This window comes from Coccomyxa subellipsoidea (genome assembly GCF_000258705.1).
Source record: "Coccomyxa subellipsoidea C-169, whole genome shotgun sequence".
Taxonomy (NCBI): domain Eukaryota; kingdom Viridiplantae; phylum Chlorophyta; class Trebouxiophyceae; family Coccomyxaceae; genus Coccomyxa; species Coccomyxa subellipsoidea.
In genome coordinates, this window is record NW_005178022.1 from 125,100 (window position 1) to 140,473 (window position 15,374).

General features: G+C 51.8%; 2 protein-coding genes across 2 annotated transcripts; one reads left to right on the forward strand and one right to left on the reverse strand.

Moving 5' to 3' along the window:
- Positions 1-545: 545 nt before the first annotated feature.
- COCSUDRAFT_59756 (hypothetical protein) lies at positions 546-5,916 on the forward strand (the record flags this gene model as incomplete). Its single annotated transcript, XM_005643312.1, has 6 exons — positions 546-585; positions 862-1,001; positions 1,368-1,466; positions 1,626-1,685; positions 5,263-5,560; positions 5,873-5,916. 6 exons carry the CDS (start codon positions 546-548, stop codon positions 5,914-5,916), a joined length of 681 nt encoding a protein of 226 aa, XP_005643369.1.
- Positions 5,917-6,249: 333 nt separating this feature from the next.
- COCSUDRAFT_59757 (hypothetical protein) lies at positions 6,250-15,099 on the reverse strand (the record flags this gene model as incomplete). The annotated part of the gene is made up of 20 exons (XM_005643313.1): positions 6,250-6,542; positions 6,956-7,083; positions 7,467-7,556; positions 7,790-7,826; positions 8,120-8,162; positions 8,297-8,390; positions 10,279-10,601; positions 10,928-11,033; positions 11,328-11,467; positions 11,655-11,774; positions 12,006-12,146; positions 12,372-12,470; positions 12,646-12,766; positions 12,913-13,013; positions 13,129-13,209; positions 13,771-13,979; positions 14,339-14,452; positions 14,562-14,608; positions 14,750-14,892; positions 14,998-15,099. The coding sequence occupies 20 exons, from the start codon at positions 15,097-15,099 to the stop codon at positions 6,250-6,252; spliced, it is 2,532 nt and encodes an 843-aa protein (XP_005643370.1).
- Between the last annotated feature and the right edge of the window lie 275 nt (positions 15,100-15,374).

Consider the following 15,374-nt stretch of genomic DNA (forward strand, 5'->3'; position numbering starts at 1 on the left):
GCATGCGCATGCATGTGCTTGCGCATGCCTTGTTATTTGAAAGCAATTGCAATTGTGGTAAAGCCCGAAAATTGCCATGGATATTGAGTAGCATTGTCACTGCCAGTCTGGCAAGCAGTTTCTTAGTCTAGAATCAAACCGGCTACATATGTCTTTAACTGCTTAGAATGCATTTGATCCCCACATGTGCGACAGTCTCACGGTGACCCATGCACGCACATGCCTGAGTTTCATATTGGGCTAATGATAGGTAGTGGCAGTGGCACTATTAAAGCACCAGGTGCTTACATCACCCGAATTCCGAGGGCAATCGCAAAAAGGTTGCACCGCACCTGTAGATCTGATTCAGTACAATATCTCAGTCCTGGTCACATGCAGCACATGAGCTCCACGTGCTCCATCATCTCAAGAACCACTTTTGCTCGGGCAATGGAGAACGGCGATTAGGGAACCCCGATAGTGCTTCCGTACTTGATGAATACTTGTATGTGCTGAGGTCAAGAATGCTGCTCGATAAGGAGTTTTCAGCTTTGAACTTCAGGGCAATGACAGCCCATCCCGCTGCCATATTCCCGCGACGGCTCGGTGCGATTTCTACAAAAGATATGTACTGGAAAATCGTAAAAAATATCGTGAATGGTTCCTGTGACGGTTGCATGCGTTTGCAGGCCAGGGAACGAATAAGTGCTTCTCGCTCAGATCAGGCAGATGCAGAAGCAGGATGACAACCAGCTGTACAGGTGTGCCAGCAAAAGACAAAAAGATAGATTTGATGCATGCTCCCTTTTTTGGATCTCTTTACCCCTAACTGGAGCAAGGCAAGCCACATAGTGCTGAATGTGCTTTCACGTCTTGATGCAGCATCAGCAGCATCACAGAGGATTCCACTGCCCAAGAAGCCTTCCCTGACAGTCACTCACCCGGAGCTTGCCTGCCAGTGGCACCCCACCAAGAACGGCGAGAAGTGGCCTGAAGACTTCACTGCAGGAAGCAGTGCCAAGGTCTGGTGGCTGTGCCCAACGCCCTGCTCGTCATGCGGCAAAGCACATGAGTGGGAGGCAAGAATATCACACCGCGCAAAGGCAGGCAACCCGACCGGCTGTCCCTTCTGCTGTGGGCAACGCATTTGCACCTGCAGCTCATTGGCCACCACAAAGCCTGACTTGATGGCGCATTGGGATTATGCAGCCAATGAAAGCCTGGACCCTGAGCAGATTGGCGTCAGCTCCCATAAGAAGGTGTCCTGGATGTGCCCCCAGCATGGCCCCTGGTTAGCCAAAGTCAGCAGAAGGGCTGCTGGTACTGGCTGTCCAGAGTGCGGGCAGGTAAATCGTGCCAAAAACCGTTCAAGGCGGGGCCTGCTGAAGGATGAGCACCTGGAGCTGGTTGCGCAGCTGCACCCCACCAAGAATGAGCACCTGGATCTAGACAAGCTCACCAGCGGCAGTAGAAAGAAGGCGGTGTGGGTGTGACATGAACGCAAGTATGCCCCTCCTGGATGCACGCATGCCCACGAGTGGAGTGCTCGAATCATTGACCGCACTGGCACGACAAAGCGTGAGGGAGCTGGCTGCCCCTTTTGCTATGGGCGTGCGGTGTGCCCGTGCAACTCCCTTGCTGTGAAGGCGCCGGAGGTTGCCGCGCAGTGGCATCCCACGCGCAATGGCGACAAGAGACCTGACCAGGTTGGCGCTCACAGTAATGAAATCGTGTGGTGGCAGCATGTCAGTGAGCTGACGGGTCAAGTGCATGAGTGGAAAGCTACAACACACGAACGTGTTGAGTGTTGGAACAAGAACAATCGCCTGAGCTGCCGTCAGTGCAGAAGGGAGGAGCACCAGAAGCTGATCACGAGATGTTCTTGAAATCCGCGGATGAGGATACTAACATACTAAACGAGTATTGCCCAGACTCCAACATTTGGCCACCATCACTGTTATTTGGAGACTCTAGAGGATGGAATGTCTCCCTGCTTGTTTCTTGCATTTTTAGGTACGCCTTGACTTCCTCAGCGATACATTACTTGCGTTTGCAGACATCAAATAGTCAGGAGAGTTTGAACTAAGCAGCAGCCCGTTCCCCTCTGTGTGCGCCTCTGCTTGCAATTTGTCGTGACTACAAATGCCTGAATGTCATTATGAGAGAAGATGTTGCCATTGCTAGATGGATTTGTGGCGAATGGTCTACTTAATATTGATATATTGATTTTGATAGGCCATCTAGAAAGTGCTGACATGTGCCGATAGATGACATCTAACATCAGAGTACATGCTCAAGATTGTAATGCAACCGCCGTAGATGCCTGACTATCATCAACCAAAGCTGTTGCCAAAGCCTATGCAATGCACAAGATCATGGCATCCAAAAACACACCTCAAGAACTCCAATATACACACCAAATTTTGAAACCCATCACACTTTGATAAAGGCACATCACAGATCACAACGCGATTGGAAGGCCTGAGTTGTTTCCAGGCTCCAAAATGGTAATACTCTCTCGCTCACAGCCCCAAGTTGCACTCAGCCACCACCATCAGCCTCAATTCCTATTACTAGGCAGGGGGATTGGTCTAATCATCTCCCGGTGGAATGCCCTTGGAAACAGACGCGGTAACAGACCCCCTCGCTCCCGCCTCTCAGGCCTCTCAAGCTTAAAGGCTCCACACACCTTGAAAGCCTGCTGGCTGCGCAGCGCAGCAGAGCAGGGTAGAACAGGAAGTAAATGCTGACTGAAAGGAACATGTCGAGCGGCCCTGGAATCCACGGGAACTTCCACAGTCCAAGGGCTCTGTGCGCTCCATCCCCTGCACATGCATACGCATGTCTGTCTCAGTGTGAGTCATTGATCTTTCAACACTGACTCATGATCTAAAAATGCCTGGCCGCAATGCACCTACAAGAGAATGTTCAGAGACCCTTCATCGTCTGGATGTCAAGGAAGGGTATTCCTCTTCGGCATGCAGAGTGTAAATTTCAAGTACGGGCAATGGCGCCTGAAACTCTTTGTCAGAAGCCACCTAGCGTGACAATTGCCCTTACAGCAGCAGCAACCAAGTGTTGCATATTCAATGTAGAGAGGAATCTTCACTTGTTCTTTAAAGATTTTGCATCGGACCCACACGTGGCCAGGCAAAGCCCCATCCATTAGCTGCACGGGCGGTGCTAAGACTTTGAGCAGGCCTCCTGATAGGCATTTCTCCTGGGTCTCTGGGCGTCTGATGTGCAAGCAATGCCCTGCAATCTTACCTGCTTTGCTTCGCAGAGAGCGCTCAGCAAACCGACATCGAATACGAGGATTGCTTCTTGGTGACGGCGGTCCACTCTCTTGTCAATGATCAAGTCCACCTGGACGACCCATGCCTCACACTCTGCACAACACAATCAGTTTCAGCTCTGAGATTTGCAGGTTGTACACATCTTTAGCAACTGAACACCTGGCAACCATGTGGCGAGTCCGACCTTTGGTGTGTAGCAAGACCAGCAAGAATTCTTGAATGGATTGTCTGTCTGCCCACTGAAAACACCCGCTGAAAATCCTGATAGTTCAAAATCTTTCACTGAAACTTCAGAACAATGACCCGATCAGGGAGAAGTTCAGAAGAAGAGAGCACTGAAAATATGAAGCCGACACGCCGGTGCAAGCATTTTTGGATCTGGCACACAATCGGAATAGAATAGCAAGACAAGAAATGGGGTTGCCAGAGCATGCAAGAAAAATGGGGGCATGTGGTGATTGCCTCACTTGAATTATCGCTTGTTGAACAACATTACACACAATGTGTTCCGGGCTTGAAGCGGCAGTCATCCACGCGCACAGTCATCCGCTTTGGTGACCACTTCTGCCATGGCACTGACTACCACAATGACACACCTGGCCTCAGGCATAAGCAACCAGATGGAGACTCACAGGGTGATAGGTTTGCCATAGATATTGTTTAGCATTGTCACTGCCAGTCTGGCAAGCAATTTTAGTCTAGAATTAAACCTGCTACATATGTCTTTGATTGCATTGAATGCATCTGATCCCCCCTGTGCGACAGTCTCATAGTGACCCATGCACGCACATGCCTGAGTGTCACGTTGTAGAGGCAGTGGCACTATTACAGCACCAGGTGCTTACATCACCCGGAATCAGAGGGCAATCGCAAAAAGGTTAACCCGCACCCGTAGATCTGAATTTAGTAGAAGAAGAAGAAAGGAACGCAGAACAGGAGTCCCAATCATACCCAGAACAGGAGTACAATATTTCAGCCCTGGTCACATGCAGCACATGAGCCCCACGTGCTCCATCATCTCAAGAACCACTTCTGCTCGGGCAAGGGAGAACGTTGTTAAGGGAACCCCGACAGTTCTTCCGTACTTGTTGAACACTTGTATGTGCTGAGGTCAAGAATGCTGCTCAATAAGGAGATTTCAGCTTTGAATTTCAGGGCATTGACAGAACATCCCGCTGCCATATTCCCGCGACGGCTCGGTGCGAGTTTTATTGAACATATGTACTGGAAATTGATAAAAGTAATGATGTAAGATCCTTGTGACGTTTGCATGCGTTTGCAGGCCAGGGAACGCATAAGTGCTCATCGCTCAGATCAGGCAGATGCAGAAGCAGGATGACGACCAGATGTACAGGTGTGGTGTGCCAGCAACAAGAGAAAAAGATAAATTTGATGCATGCTCCCTTCTTTGGATCTTTGTACCCCTAACTGGAGCAAGGCAAGCCACATCGGGCTGAATGTGCTTTCACGTCTTGATGCAGCATCAGCAGCATCACAAAGGATTCCACTGTCCAAGAAGCCTTCTCTTGCAGTCACTCACCCGGAGCTTGCCCGCCAGTGGCACCCCACGAAGAACGGCGAGGAGAGGCCTGAAGAATTCAGAGCTGGATCTAACTTCAGGGCTGTGTGGCTGTGCCCAACGCCCTGCTCGTCATGCGGCAGGGCACATGAGTGGGAGGCAAGAATATCACACCGCGCAAAGGCAGGCAACCCGACCGGCTGTCCCTTCTGCTGTGGGCAACACGTCTGCACCTGCAGCTCTTTGGCAACCACAAAGCCTGACTTGATGGCGCATTGGGATTATGCAATTAATCAAAGTGTGGACCCTGAGCAGATCAGCGTGCGGTCCAGTAGGAAGGTGTCCTGGGTGTGCCCCAAGCATGGCTCATGGTTAGCCACTGTCAGCAATAGGGCTGCTGGCACTGGCTGTCCAGAGTGCGCGCAGGTAAATCGTGCCAAAACCCGTTCAAGGCGGGCCTTGCTGAAGGATGAGCACCCGGAGCTGGTTGCGCAGCTTCACCCCACCAAGAATGAGCACCTGGATCTAAACAAGCTCACCAGCGGCAGTACAAAGAAGGCGGTGTGGGTGTGCCATGACCGCAAGAACGCTCCTCCTGGATGCACCCATGCCCATGAATGGAGTGCTCGAATTGGTGACCGCACTGGCAATGCAAAGCGGGAGGGAGCTGGCTGCCCCTTCTGCTATGGGCGTGTGGTGTGCCCGTGCAACTCCCTGGCTGTGAAGGCGCCGGAGGTTGCGGCGCAGTGGCATCCCACGCGCAACGGTGACAAGCGACCAGATCAACATGGTGCTTACAGTCATGACATCGTGTGGTGGCAGCATGTCAGTGAGCTGACAGGTCAAGTGCATGATTGGAAAGCTGCAACAAACGATCGTGTTGGGAGTTGGAACGTGAACAATCGCCTGAGCTGCCGTCAGTGCAGAAGGGAGGAGCACCAGAAGCTGATCACGAGATAGTCTTGAAATCCGCGGATCAGATACTGACATACTATACGAGTATTGCCTATGTGAGATAAACATTTTTTGTGCCAATGCCATGTTAAAAGCAGGCAAGCATGTGATTGTGGCCCTATAGGGCCCTACCCGAGCAAGTACGCAGCTCTGAGACACTTCCTTTGATCAATTCATCTGCAGGGATGCTTCAACAAGCTCCAGGTCATGCTGGCAGCACGGCTTGCGCACACTGGAAGGTTTCAAGCCATAGTTTGTCTAGATCTTTCACAAACGTCCTATATGCACTGCAGTTGTGCACAGAGTGCTCAGCATCTAATCTTATCCCAATATCACACTGCACCACTTTTTTTCACTTCCGCATCCTCACACTCTCACCTTGCATTGCAGCCAAGCCTTAGATGGCTCACAACAGAGCCTGCTGCTCCGTACGGCTGCTGACATTAGCGCGTATATTGGGTCAGATCTCAAACCTATCCTGAAATTTTCACTCCACTGCCCTCACATGGCATACGACAGGGCCTGCTGGTCAATCCTCTGAGCGTGCTGCTTCCAGTGGGGGTGCCATGACAGGGCGTTCCCTCCTCTGTGCTTCAGCAGCATGATCGCCGTCAGAGTCTGGGTTTCTTCGGGGCTCAGGTCGCCGCATCTGCCGAGCTTTTCCAGCCGCTGTCGCCGCGCCTCGCTGAGAATGAGTGCGGCCGCCACAGAAACATTGAAAGACTCTGTGAAGCTGTGCGCCATGGGGACTGTAACTGCCTGGTCCGCCAGCTCTATCGCCTCCGCTGATGCCCCTGCAGCGTTTGCGATTGAAATGCAAGTCAAGGAGAGTCCTTCTTTGCAGGCATGGCGGTAACGGTATTTGTGAGCGCCCGTTTTTTTTAAAGACGGCGGTTATTTCAACATTTCAACCTGCAAAAACATGCGTACAGGCCAACCAACGCCCATGAGCATTCTTCTTCTGAACAAGTTACTTTGAGCTTTTGATGTCTTACTGGGTCCTGCGCCATTGTCATCCTGATTTGCTTGCACTTGAACGCTATGACAAAAGGCCTGGTCAGTGCAGAAGACTGGCCACAGCCAGACAGCTGCAGGTACTGGCCCCTGCCAGCATGATTTGACGCAATACCACCGCCATGCCAGCACCCGGTGATCTGCCTATGCATATACCAACCTGACAAGTGATGGGCGGAGCATAGATACGCACCGTTGACCTCGTTGCCCAGGATGAAGGCTGTGGGCAGCGTCCAGTCAATCGCCCCGATCGGTACTGAGTCAGCCGTCGGCTGTGTGACTAATATCCTGTAGCCACAGTCACGCAGGTACTCCACACACCTGCATTGTCGATTTCTTAGGTTCAAGATTAATATACCTGTTGGGTGTTTTCATATTCTCCTTGTATCGATATTTTTTTGGGGTCCTAAAGACGACAACCGTAACTCCAAGTGATCCTTGGGATGATGACATTCCGCATGTCTGCAGCGCTGACTTCCAGTTGACACACCAGCAAGTACATGTACTGCTACGTGACCAACAAAAAGAGTGTCTCCCTGCTCCTCCTTATCAGAGCTAGCTGTGAGGAGCTGAGCAACTGCACTGTTCCTCGGAGGGAGCCTCAGAGCACCACATGGCATCACCAAGTGATGATCATACTACAGATTGTCAGGACTGCACAGATATACTCTAGAAATTCAGGGGTTCGTTGCTTTCCAACACACCTGCGAGTGCCCCAGGTGCGCTGCACGTCCAGCCATTTCTCCGCGCCCTTGCTGGTGCGATTCCCCCGCGCAGACTTCACCCTCTCCACGCTGCAAGCACAAGAACCGCCCGCGCAATGTCACTCTCGTCATCTGAATCATCTGGCCTAATGAAATTTCCGGTGGTTGCCAGATGCTGTTCAGGCTTCATCCAGTTTGTTTGCTTGCCAGGATCCATTTCTGAACACTGGCAAGGACCAGAAAGTTTAGATGGGGGAGAGCCCGGGCTTGCTGATCTTGCATGATGTGCAGGTTGTGAGAGTATGCAGGCTGCTCTGGCGCACCTGCTGTCTATGCACTGTACAGCTCCAAATCCCAAGGCTGCACAGCAGCAGCGCCATTGCAGTTAGGCGCACGAATAGAGGAGCACAAAGCAATGGCATCCTTGCAAGCATGGCCAATTATCAGTTGGATTGGTACATGCAGAACGGGGATTTTTCCATAACATTGTGATGGAGTGCCCCACCGTCTGCGGTCCGACAGAGCGCTCCCACATTGCCCCTGTCAATCAGACCTGCACAGAGCAATGGAAAGCTCAGAAAGCTGGGGGTGATCTGGCACCATGTAACCTTCAACTCTGTGTGTGCACAAGAAGTAGAAAACAAAAACTGCACCTTCTACAACTGGGAGGATGGAGTGGCATCTGTCAGAGGCAACCTGCGGCCAAATTCTGGAATCTTGAGGCCTTCTAAGAGGGTGAAAAGTACCGGACAATGGCATCTGTTGATGTAAGAACAGGATCGACATGTAATGGTTACACCGTGTATGGGTGAAGAAGGGGTGCAGCACACCTGTTGTATCCGCTCCAACCTCTCAGGCAGCACCTGGGGAATCAGCGCCTCCAGGATGAGCGAGCTGCTCGCTTCACAGCCCCCCACATCAAACCTGCAATTGCATGCAACTTCAAGTACGTAGGCCTGCCAAAAGTAAAAAGTTGCACCCCTGGAATGCCTCAACCAGACGCCCACAACAAATCTGTGATTGCATGCAACTTATGGACACAGGCCTGCCAGAAATGATAAGGTGCACCTCTGGATGCCTCAACACGAGTGCAGCTCCTTGGGTAAGGGAGCATGCCTGTCTGGATATGGAAAGCGGGAGCTTGTTCTGCTGATCTCATCCGCGCTCTTCCTTATCAGGTTATAGTTCCCCGCGCACAGTGTCCCCTTGATTGGGCTTGTAAGGGAGTCATCGTAAAAGTCTGCCGGGTCTGAAAGGCCCACATGACACACTTCTTATCACCTTGTCTGCACAGAAAATAGCGACAGGGGCAATCACTCAGCAAGTGTGCAGGGTGAACGTACCTGTGTCGGCTGAATCTAGGGAGTCATCGCTTGAGACTGGTACAGGCCACAGCGGCCCATACTCATCTCCTCTCTGGTTGTTTGGGTTGACTTTTTGTCTATTGTGGTATGCACATGTCCTGCATTGTTCAATTGATCATTTATATCAGCAACCAAATGTTTCTGAGGTGACAATTTCCCACTTGAGGGCAATATGAAAGCCTCATCTTCAAGGCCCAGTGAGGCATGCAATTGCAGCACAGTGCAGCTCTCTTGTGAGCATCACTGCAGCAGCTGCTGGTCACTTTTAGAGTAACTTTATCAATCAAGCGAGATGCGTGCCTGAAGTGTCTGCAGGCCCTTAAGCTCTGCAGAGCATGGTAGCCAAGAATGGGTGTGGCACACACACGCACAATCCCCATGCCCCTGTCAAGTGCAGAATGCAGTGTGCTGTTTTGGGAGCAGTCACTGCCCCTGCCTCGATCTGGAGGGCCGCTGGGATGCCGATCGCTTGTCTATACCTTAGACCCAGCTCCTGCGACACAATCGCGGGTAACTTTAAGGTCAGTGCCGATCTCTAGCTAGGCAGGTCCGAGAGAGGAGACTGTCAGTAAATAAACTTCCAGAATTAAGATTTCAGCAGATATTTGACAGATTATTACCTTGAATTGTCGACACGATTCTTCGAGGAGTCCCCTGAATTACCCTCTTGAGGGTGAGAAGATCGCTGGCAGCCTTCTTTGAATTTCGCGTAATGCCAGTCTATCCTGTCGCATGCGAGATACCCAGAAAGTCTGTTTTATTTCCACTGAATGTCTTTCTTAATGTTAGTGTTCGCAAGAACTGTAAAGCATGCAGAAAGCAGATGTGGATTGGAGCCTGACTATCGTGGAAGCCTATGTGCATTACCACGGATTCCAAGGCTACTTAAGACATAAAGAAAACTTCTAGCAGATCTGCGAGCCTCTAGATTTGATCTGTAGGCCCGAAAGTCTGCTTTATGAAGAAAAGGCACGTGATAGTGTGCTCCGCTCACGTGCAACGAACGAAGCCTGCAATATTCGGACGAGGTGATGATCACTTCACACATGAGAAAGGCCTTTCGCAGGATTCTAATATGGAAAGTGGCCAAGAAGGCAGTATACTGCCAGTAACGCGGGAGCCACCAAGCTAGCCAGGTGCAGGGCCGCCACAAGAAAGGCAGTGTTGTATAAACGTGGAGATCAATAATATTAAAATATATCATATGATTTTAGAAAATACATTTTCTAAAATTCCAGTACCTCATCGGCCTTTTCTTTACTCAGTGTTCGTATATGTAGATGAAGTAAACAATGCCCGTTCTTCTTCAAATCTGCACTGCAAACCGACCCCATCGAACACCAGTGTGCTGCTGAAAAGCCCTCGCTCGCACGCCGGCTGTAGTGCATCTCAGCTGCAAAACTCTAGGCACAAACAGCCGCCTCACAGGCAGTTTCTGATGCAAGCACCCTCTCCTGACGACCGCAGATGCAGCAAGACCTCCTGGATTATCTTCGTCTACATCCCTGAACATTCCCCGGCCCGGCCGGCGGCCGCGGCCTCTGCTCTGATCTGCACCGCCTGAGTTCTCATTTGAACTAGTAGCTTCCTCTGCGCTGGAAGCTGCCTCCGCTCTCTGGGCGCCCGGCCTCTCCTGCTGTGCTGCCTCATCAGGCTCTGCGCTGACATCAGCCGCTGAATCATCCACCCCCAGCTGCCCAACAAAGCTCTCAGCAGGTTCCCCCTCGCTTACATCAGCATCTGATGCTGCTTCCTGCGCTGGTGTGACCTCCTGCAACGCCAGTGAGTTGGCCATTCAGCTCATTTATTGGATGCAGACAGAATTCCTAGACAGCAATTCTGCATTTCTTAGGCTGGTTGCGCAGTATCGTGCAGGCTACAGGTTGCAGCTCTCTTTGACACATCAAACGATTAACTCAATACCATTCTGATGACCTGCTGGGAGCGACCTGATGATCATGGGTGTAAGGGCAGTTTTTCAAAAGCTTCTGCTGTGTCCGAACTCCGTCAAAACATTGGGAGTTTAACCAATTGGGCTTTGAGCAGAATAGGCTCCACATCGCACAAGTCTAGAGGCAGGTTAAAGCAGCGAGTCACCTGCGAAGGGGGTTCCAGGATGGTGACAGGTGGCATGGGCTGCGAGGGCGTTGCCTGCAGGGTCATCCGCACGGCGCCCCTTGGTGGATTGTTTCCACTGCCACGCCTGCAAACAGTGCACGTTTCTTGTAATTCAACTTCAGAACGAACGTAAGCTGGCAGACAAGGTCGTGTGGCTTCAATCTGCAGGTGCCAGCTGCTGGATAAAGAGGGTACATGTGGCTCCGCTCCATATGTTTGCCGGCCAGATTTGCGTAACAACAATCACTAACGCACATGCTGCTGGAAAACTGCAATACGGCCCTGTCATAAACTCCATGTAAACAAGGACAATGCGGGGATCAGAACAAATTATACAAGAAGAGCCTGCAATGGGTGCAGCAGGGGACAAGCCAGGCACCTGGTCCGTCCAGCAAGCCGCACATACAGGAACGCCGCGACAGACACCGCAGCAGCCAGGGCCGCAGCGGCAGCGGCAAAGGGCACCGGGGGAACCAGCGGTGGCAGGGCGGCCTCAGCGGTGGTCAGCGGTGGGGGGACCTGCAAGGAGGTAAAGGAAACATGCAACATCCAATACTGGACTGAGTGCCTAACCACAATGTTCTTGACAGAAAGCACACTGCAAATGTGGACATGAGGACCTTGAAGATATCTGTATTCAGAACCCCTGTGGAGCCAAGAACAGTGTCAAGGCATCAAATAGAATCTAAGGAATGGAAAGGGGCACCTGTGAGGAGACGAGTAGGGCCAAAAGAGCCATGAGTATCGCTGATGTCATCGATGACAGCGGTGCCAACGCAGCTGCAAAGCTGTCATTCAGGCGCGCCTCACGCGCGTAGTCCACCAACTGCAGGTTGCACGGCAGAAGACACATCAGATTTCAAGTTTCACCGCAGTCATCAGGAACGCAACAGGTAGCTTTGCGGCTCCTTGCATGTCTTGCAGCGGCTAGCCTGGTTCCAGGAAGTATTCTGGACCAGACGACTTGTTTAGTGCATCAAACAAGGGAGTTGAAGGCAGCCTGCACTTGGAGCAGGACAGGCAACTTGCTTCCTCTAGCTCAAGATGAAAGGCTTACCGCATATGGAGCGGGTGAAAGGGCGCAGATGGCAGCGACCGCGGCCAACAAAGAGTGGGAGGGGGAAACAAGAGCGGCCGCAGCGGCAAGCAGCAGCGGCGACACATACCGCGTAAGGAGGACAGCAGCAGTGTCTTTCACCTGCAGGACATGCATGAGTTTTGTGAGAAACGCAGCACCCTGCAGCCATTGTCACATTCCTAGTATCTGCAGCTGATATCTGCAGGTGACATGGCGGAGAACAAAGACAAAAGCCCTGAGTTTCTGGACGAAAAGCACTGTGGCTGTGCATGGGCTGAATCGTACGCATGTAGGACAAGATGGGGCATAGAGAATTTGAAGCCCAGAAAGCAGTCATGCACCAACCTGCAGGACTTTGGGGTGCGGTGCAGCGAGTAGGGCCCCAGAGCAGAGCAGCACTAGCGGCAGGTGTGCGCTGGCCAATGTCCCACTCACAGCATCCACCTGTACCACCACCATCCCTCTTGACATTTCAGGTCATATCATCTGGCAGAATTGCTGACAACTCGCCTGGTAGAGAGTTGGAGCAAACGAGGTCATGCATGCATGCATGAAGGGCGGAGTCAAGATGCACAGCAAGATCCCAGGTTTGTAAATAGTGAAAATAGGTGAAGCGCACCAGGGCGGGCAGGGGAGAGCCAGAGTAGCTGAGCCACAGAGCGGCGGCGCTAGCCCATACAAACGGCTGCATCGCCAAATTCATCAACACATCCTCCACTTTGCCGCCGCCCACCTTCACCCTGCACAATAGGGACATTTCTCTCAATTGTCTTTGAGTTGGCTCAAAACACCGTGCAACACCTGTCAGCACATTCAAAACAGCATTTGGGAACAGGGGGTGCTCCAGAATCAGGCACAACTCTGCCTGTGAGAGTGTTTCTCGTACCTTCGTGCCGCCTGTGCCGCCCTCTGCGCTGCATTGACTGCATAGGCGCAGTCCAATGGATCCATTTGCTTCTCCAGCTTTGCCGTGCCCCACCGACCCGCCTGCGCTCAGAAGGCAACAAGTATCACTCGTAACTTGCCAGCACACTGCACAGTAGGAAGGGTGCTGAAACAGATGATTGGCGTTCGGGGGCATGGCGGACAGAGCAATTTGCACCTTAATGCTTCCATTGCGCATGAGGCGTGCACCCATGCCCTCCCGCTCCCCAGCCACCCACTCGCCCTCATACAACCCACCCTGTGGATAGCAAACTCGTTCTTGGCAACGACCTTATGCATAATACATCCTCAGACTTGGAGTACTGTATCTTCCCACCCATACCACTGCATCTACAGATTGCAATCTCTGTGCAGAATGACAAAACGATAATTGGGTATTGTGCAAAGAAAGCTGAGCATGCATGAATGCCCGATCGGCCATTGTGCTCGAACTCATGAGAAGACAGACGAATGCATGGTCCACACAGTTACCAGCCACCTACTGTGGATGGTCCAGGCACCGGTCTGGCTGCTCATAGACTCAGAGCGTGGACCTCGATACGGCGTATTTACCAACACCCATGCAACCTTTGCCCTCCAGCTTATGAGCAATTTGAGTGGGAGCATGGTCCATACAGTCATGAAGCACCCACTGCGGATGGACCATGCATCTACCAGACTGCTCATAAGCTGGAGGCATCAAGGCATGAACATCTAACAATACTTATATTTCTCCCGTTTGGCCCCCATGTTGACTCCCTGTGCCTACTTTAAGACCCTGAATTTAACATAACGAAGCCCTCTGTGTTCAAGTTGTCACCTTTGGGAAGGCGTACACCCCATAGCCATGCTTCACGTTGTCGCGCCACATGCCCTCGTAGCGCCCACCCCCGGGGTACACATAGACCCCCAAACCCTGCTTCTTATTTCCCCGCCACTGCCCCCTGTAGGTTCCCCCGTCCGCATGCTCGTACAGCGCCGGCGGTGGCGATCCTCCCGACGCAAACACCAGGTATGCCAGCCCGCAAACTGCATGCGCGCACATGTTGGCACATGCTCAGCAGATTGCACATGTGCATGGACATGCTCAGCAGGTTTGTTTTGCACTGTATTAGAATGTTCAGTTCAATGTGCATGGCAGCAGGTTGAATGCTAGTTCAAGCTGTCAAAGGACGAGTTCAACTACAGATCCACACATCGCACACGTCCAAAATCAAGCTCGCAAAGGGGACAAAGCACCCACCTTCAGTGCTGTGAGCAGTGCCAATTTTCACGGCTTTCACCCGTCACCAGAGACCAACAGGGATTGTGAGAGTCAGCATCAGCTCTTTGATATGCAAACTGGGCAGGCCTCACACCATGTACAGATTGCAGGGATAATTGCGCACCTGCCACGACATTAGCAAGGTCCCAGAGCAGGGCAATGCGGACGCCGGCTGTGCCAAACGCAGCCTCTACAAATGGCAGCCCAAATGTGCCCAGCGCCACTCCGACTGCTGAGCCTGCACAAAGGAAAAGTGACACACCATTGGGGCCGGCCTGCCATAGACATAGTGACAACAAGCATTGTAAGGTGTGATCGGCAGCAGTGCATACAGTAGGGCAAAGTACCTGTGAGTAGCGCTCTCTCTGGGCCTCTTCTTTTGCCATGAACGAGCCTGCAGGAGCATGCATGTTCACATTCGTCACTGAACCTTGCTGGACGCAGTCTTCCTCATATCTCATGAATGGTACTGCCTGCTGCATGGAGATCAAAGAACATCACAGGAGTGCTTTTCAACTGCTGTGACTGGGCGCACCATCCAAGAAGGGCCAGGAATGCGCTGAAGGCCGCTGATACTGACACAATCGTCAGCGCCTGAATACCGGCCACACCCGGGACTGACAGGAGTTGGAGCGCCAAAGCTGGCAATGTGACGTACGCCGCAAATTTGAGCCCCAGCTGCAAGACACAAAACAAGTCAGGTGCAGCTTGTACGACCACCAAGCTGCAGCTCATGATTTGTACAATTATCAGCCCTTGAAATTTTCCATGCAAAAAGCGCACCTGTGCATCGATTTTCTCAAGGGATCCAAGATTGTTTGCAAATGCACCAGCCGCGAGAAGGACTCCCGCTTGAACGAGGGAACGAATGGTCTCGTGAAACATCCCTGAGGCGTCCTTATCCCAGCTTTGAGACAAGGCCTCTCCAAACAGAGCAGAGTATATTCTTTCAAAGAATCGAAGTCTCCACTCAAAATGTCACGATCGTGAGAGCAAATAACAGGAAGAACGGTGGTGCATTGACTTTAGACTTGTGCAACAAGCAACAAGTTCAAGCCCCGATGCTGCCTAAGATCCGTACATCTGTCCTTTTAAAAGATTCTGATTGTCAAGTGGAGGTTGACAAGGAATGCCATGAAGGAAAGTGATCACCCATGTCC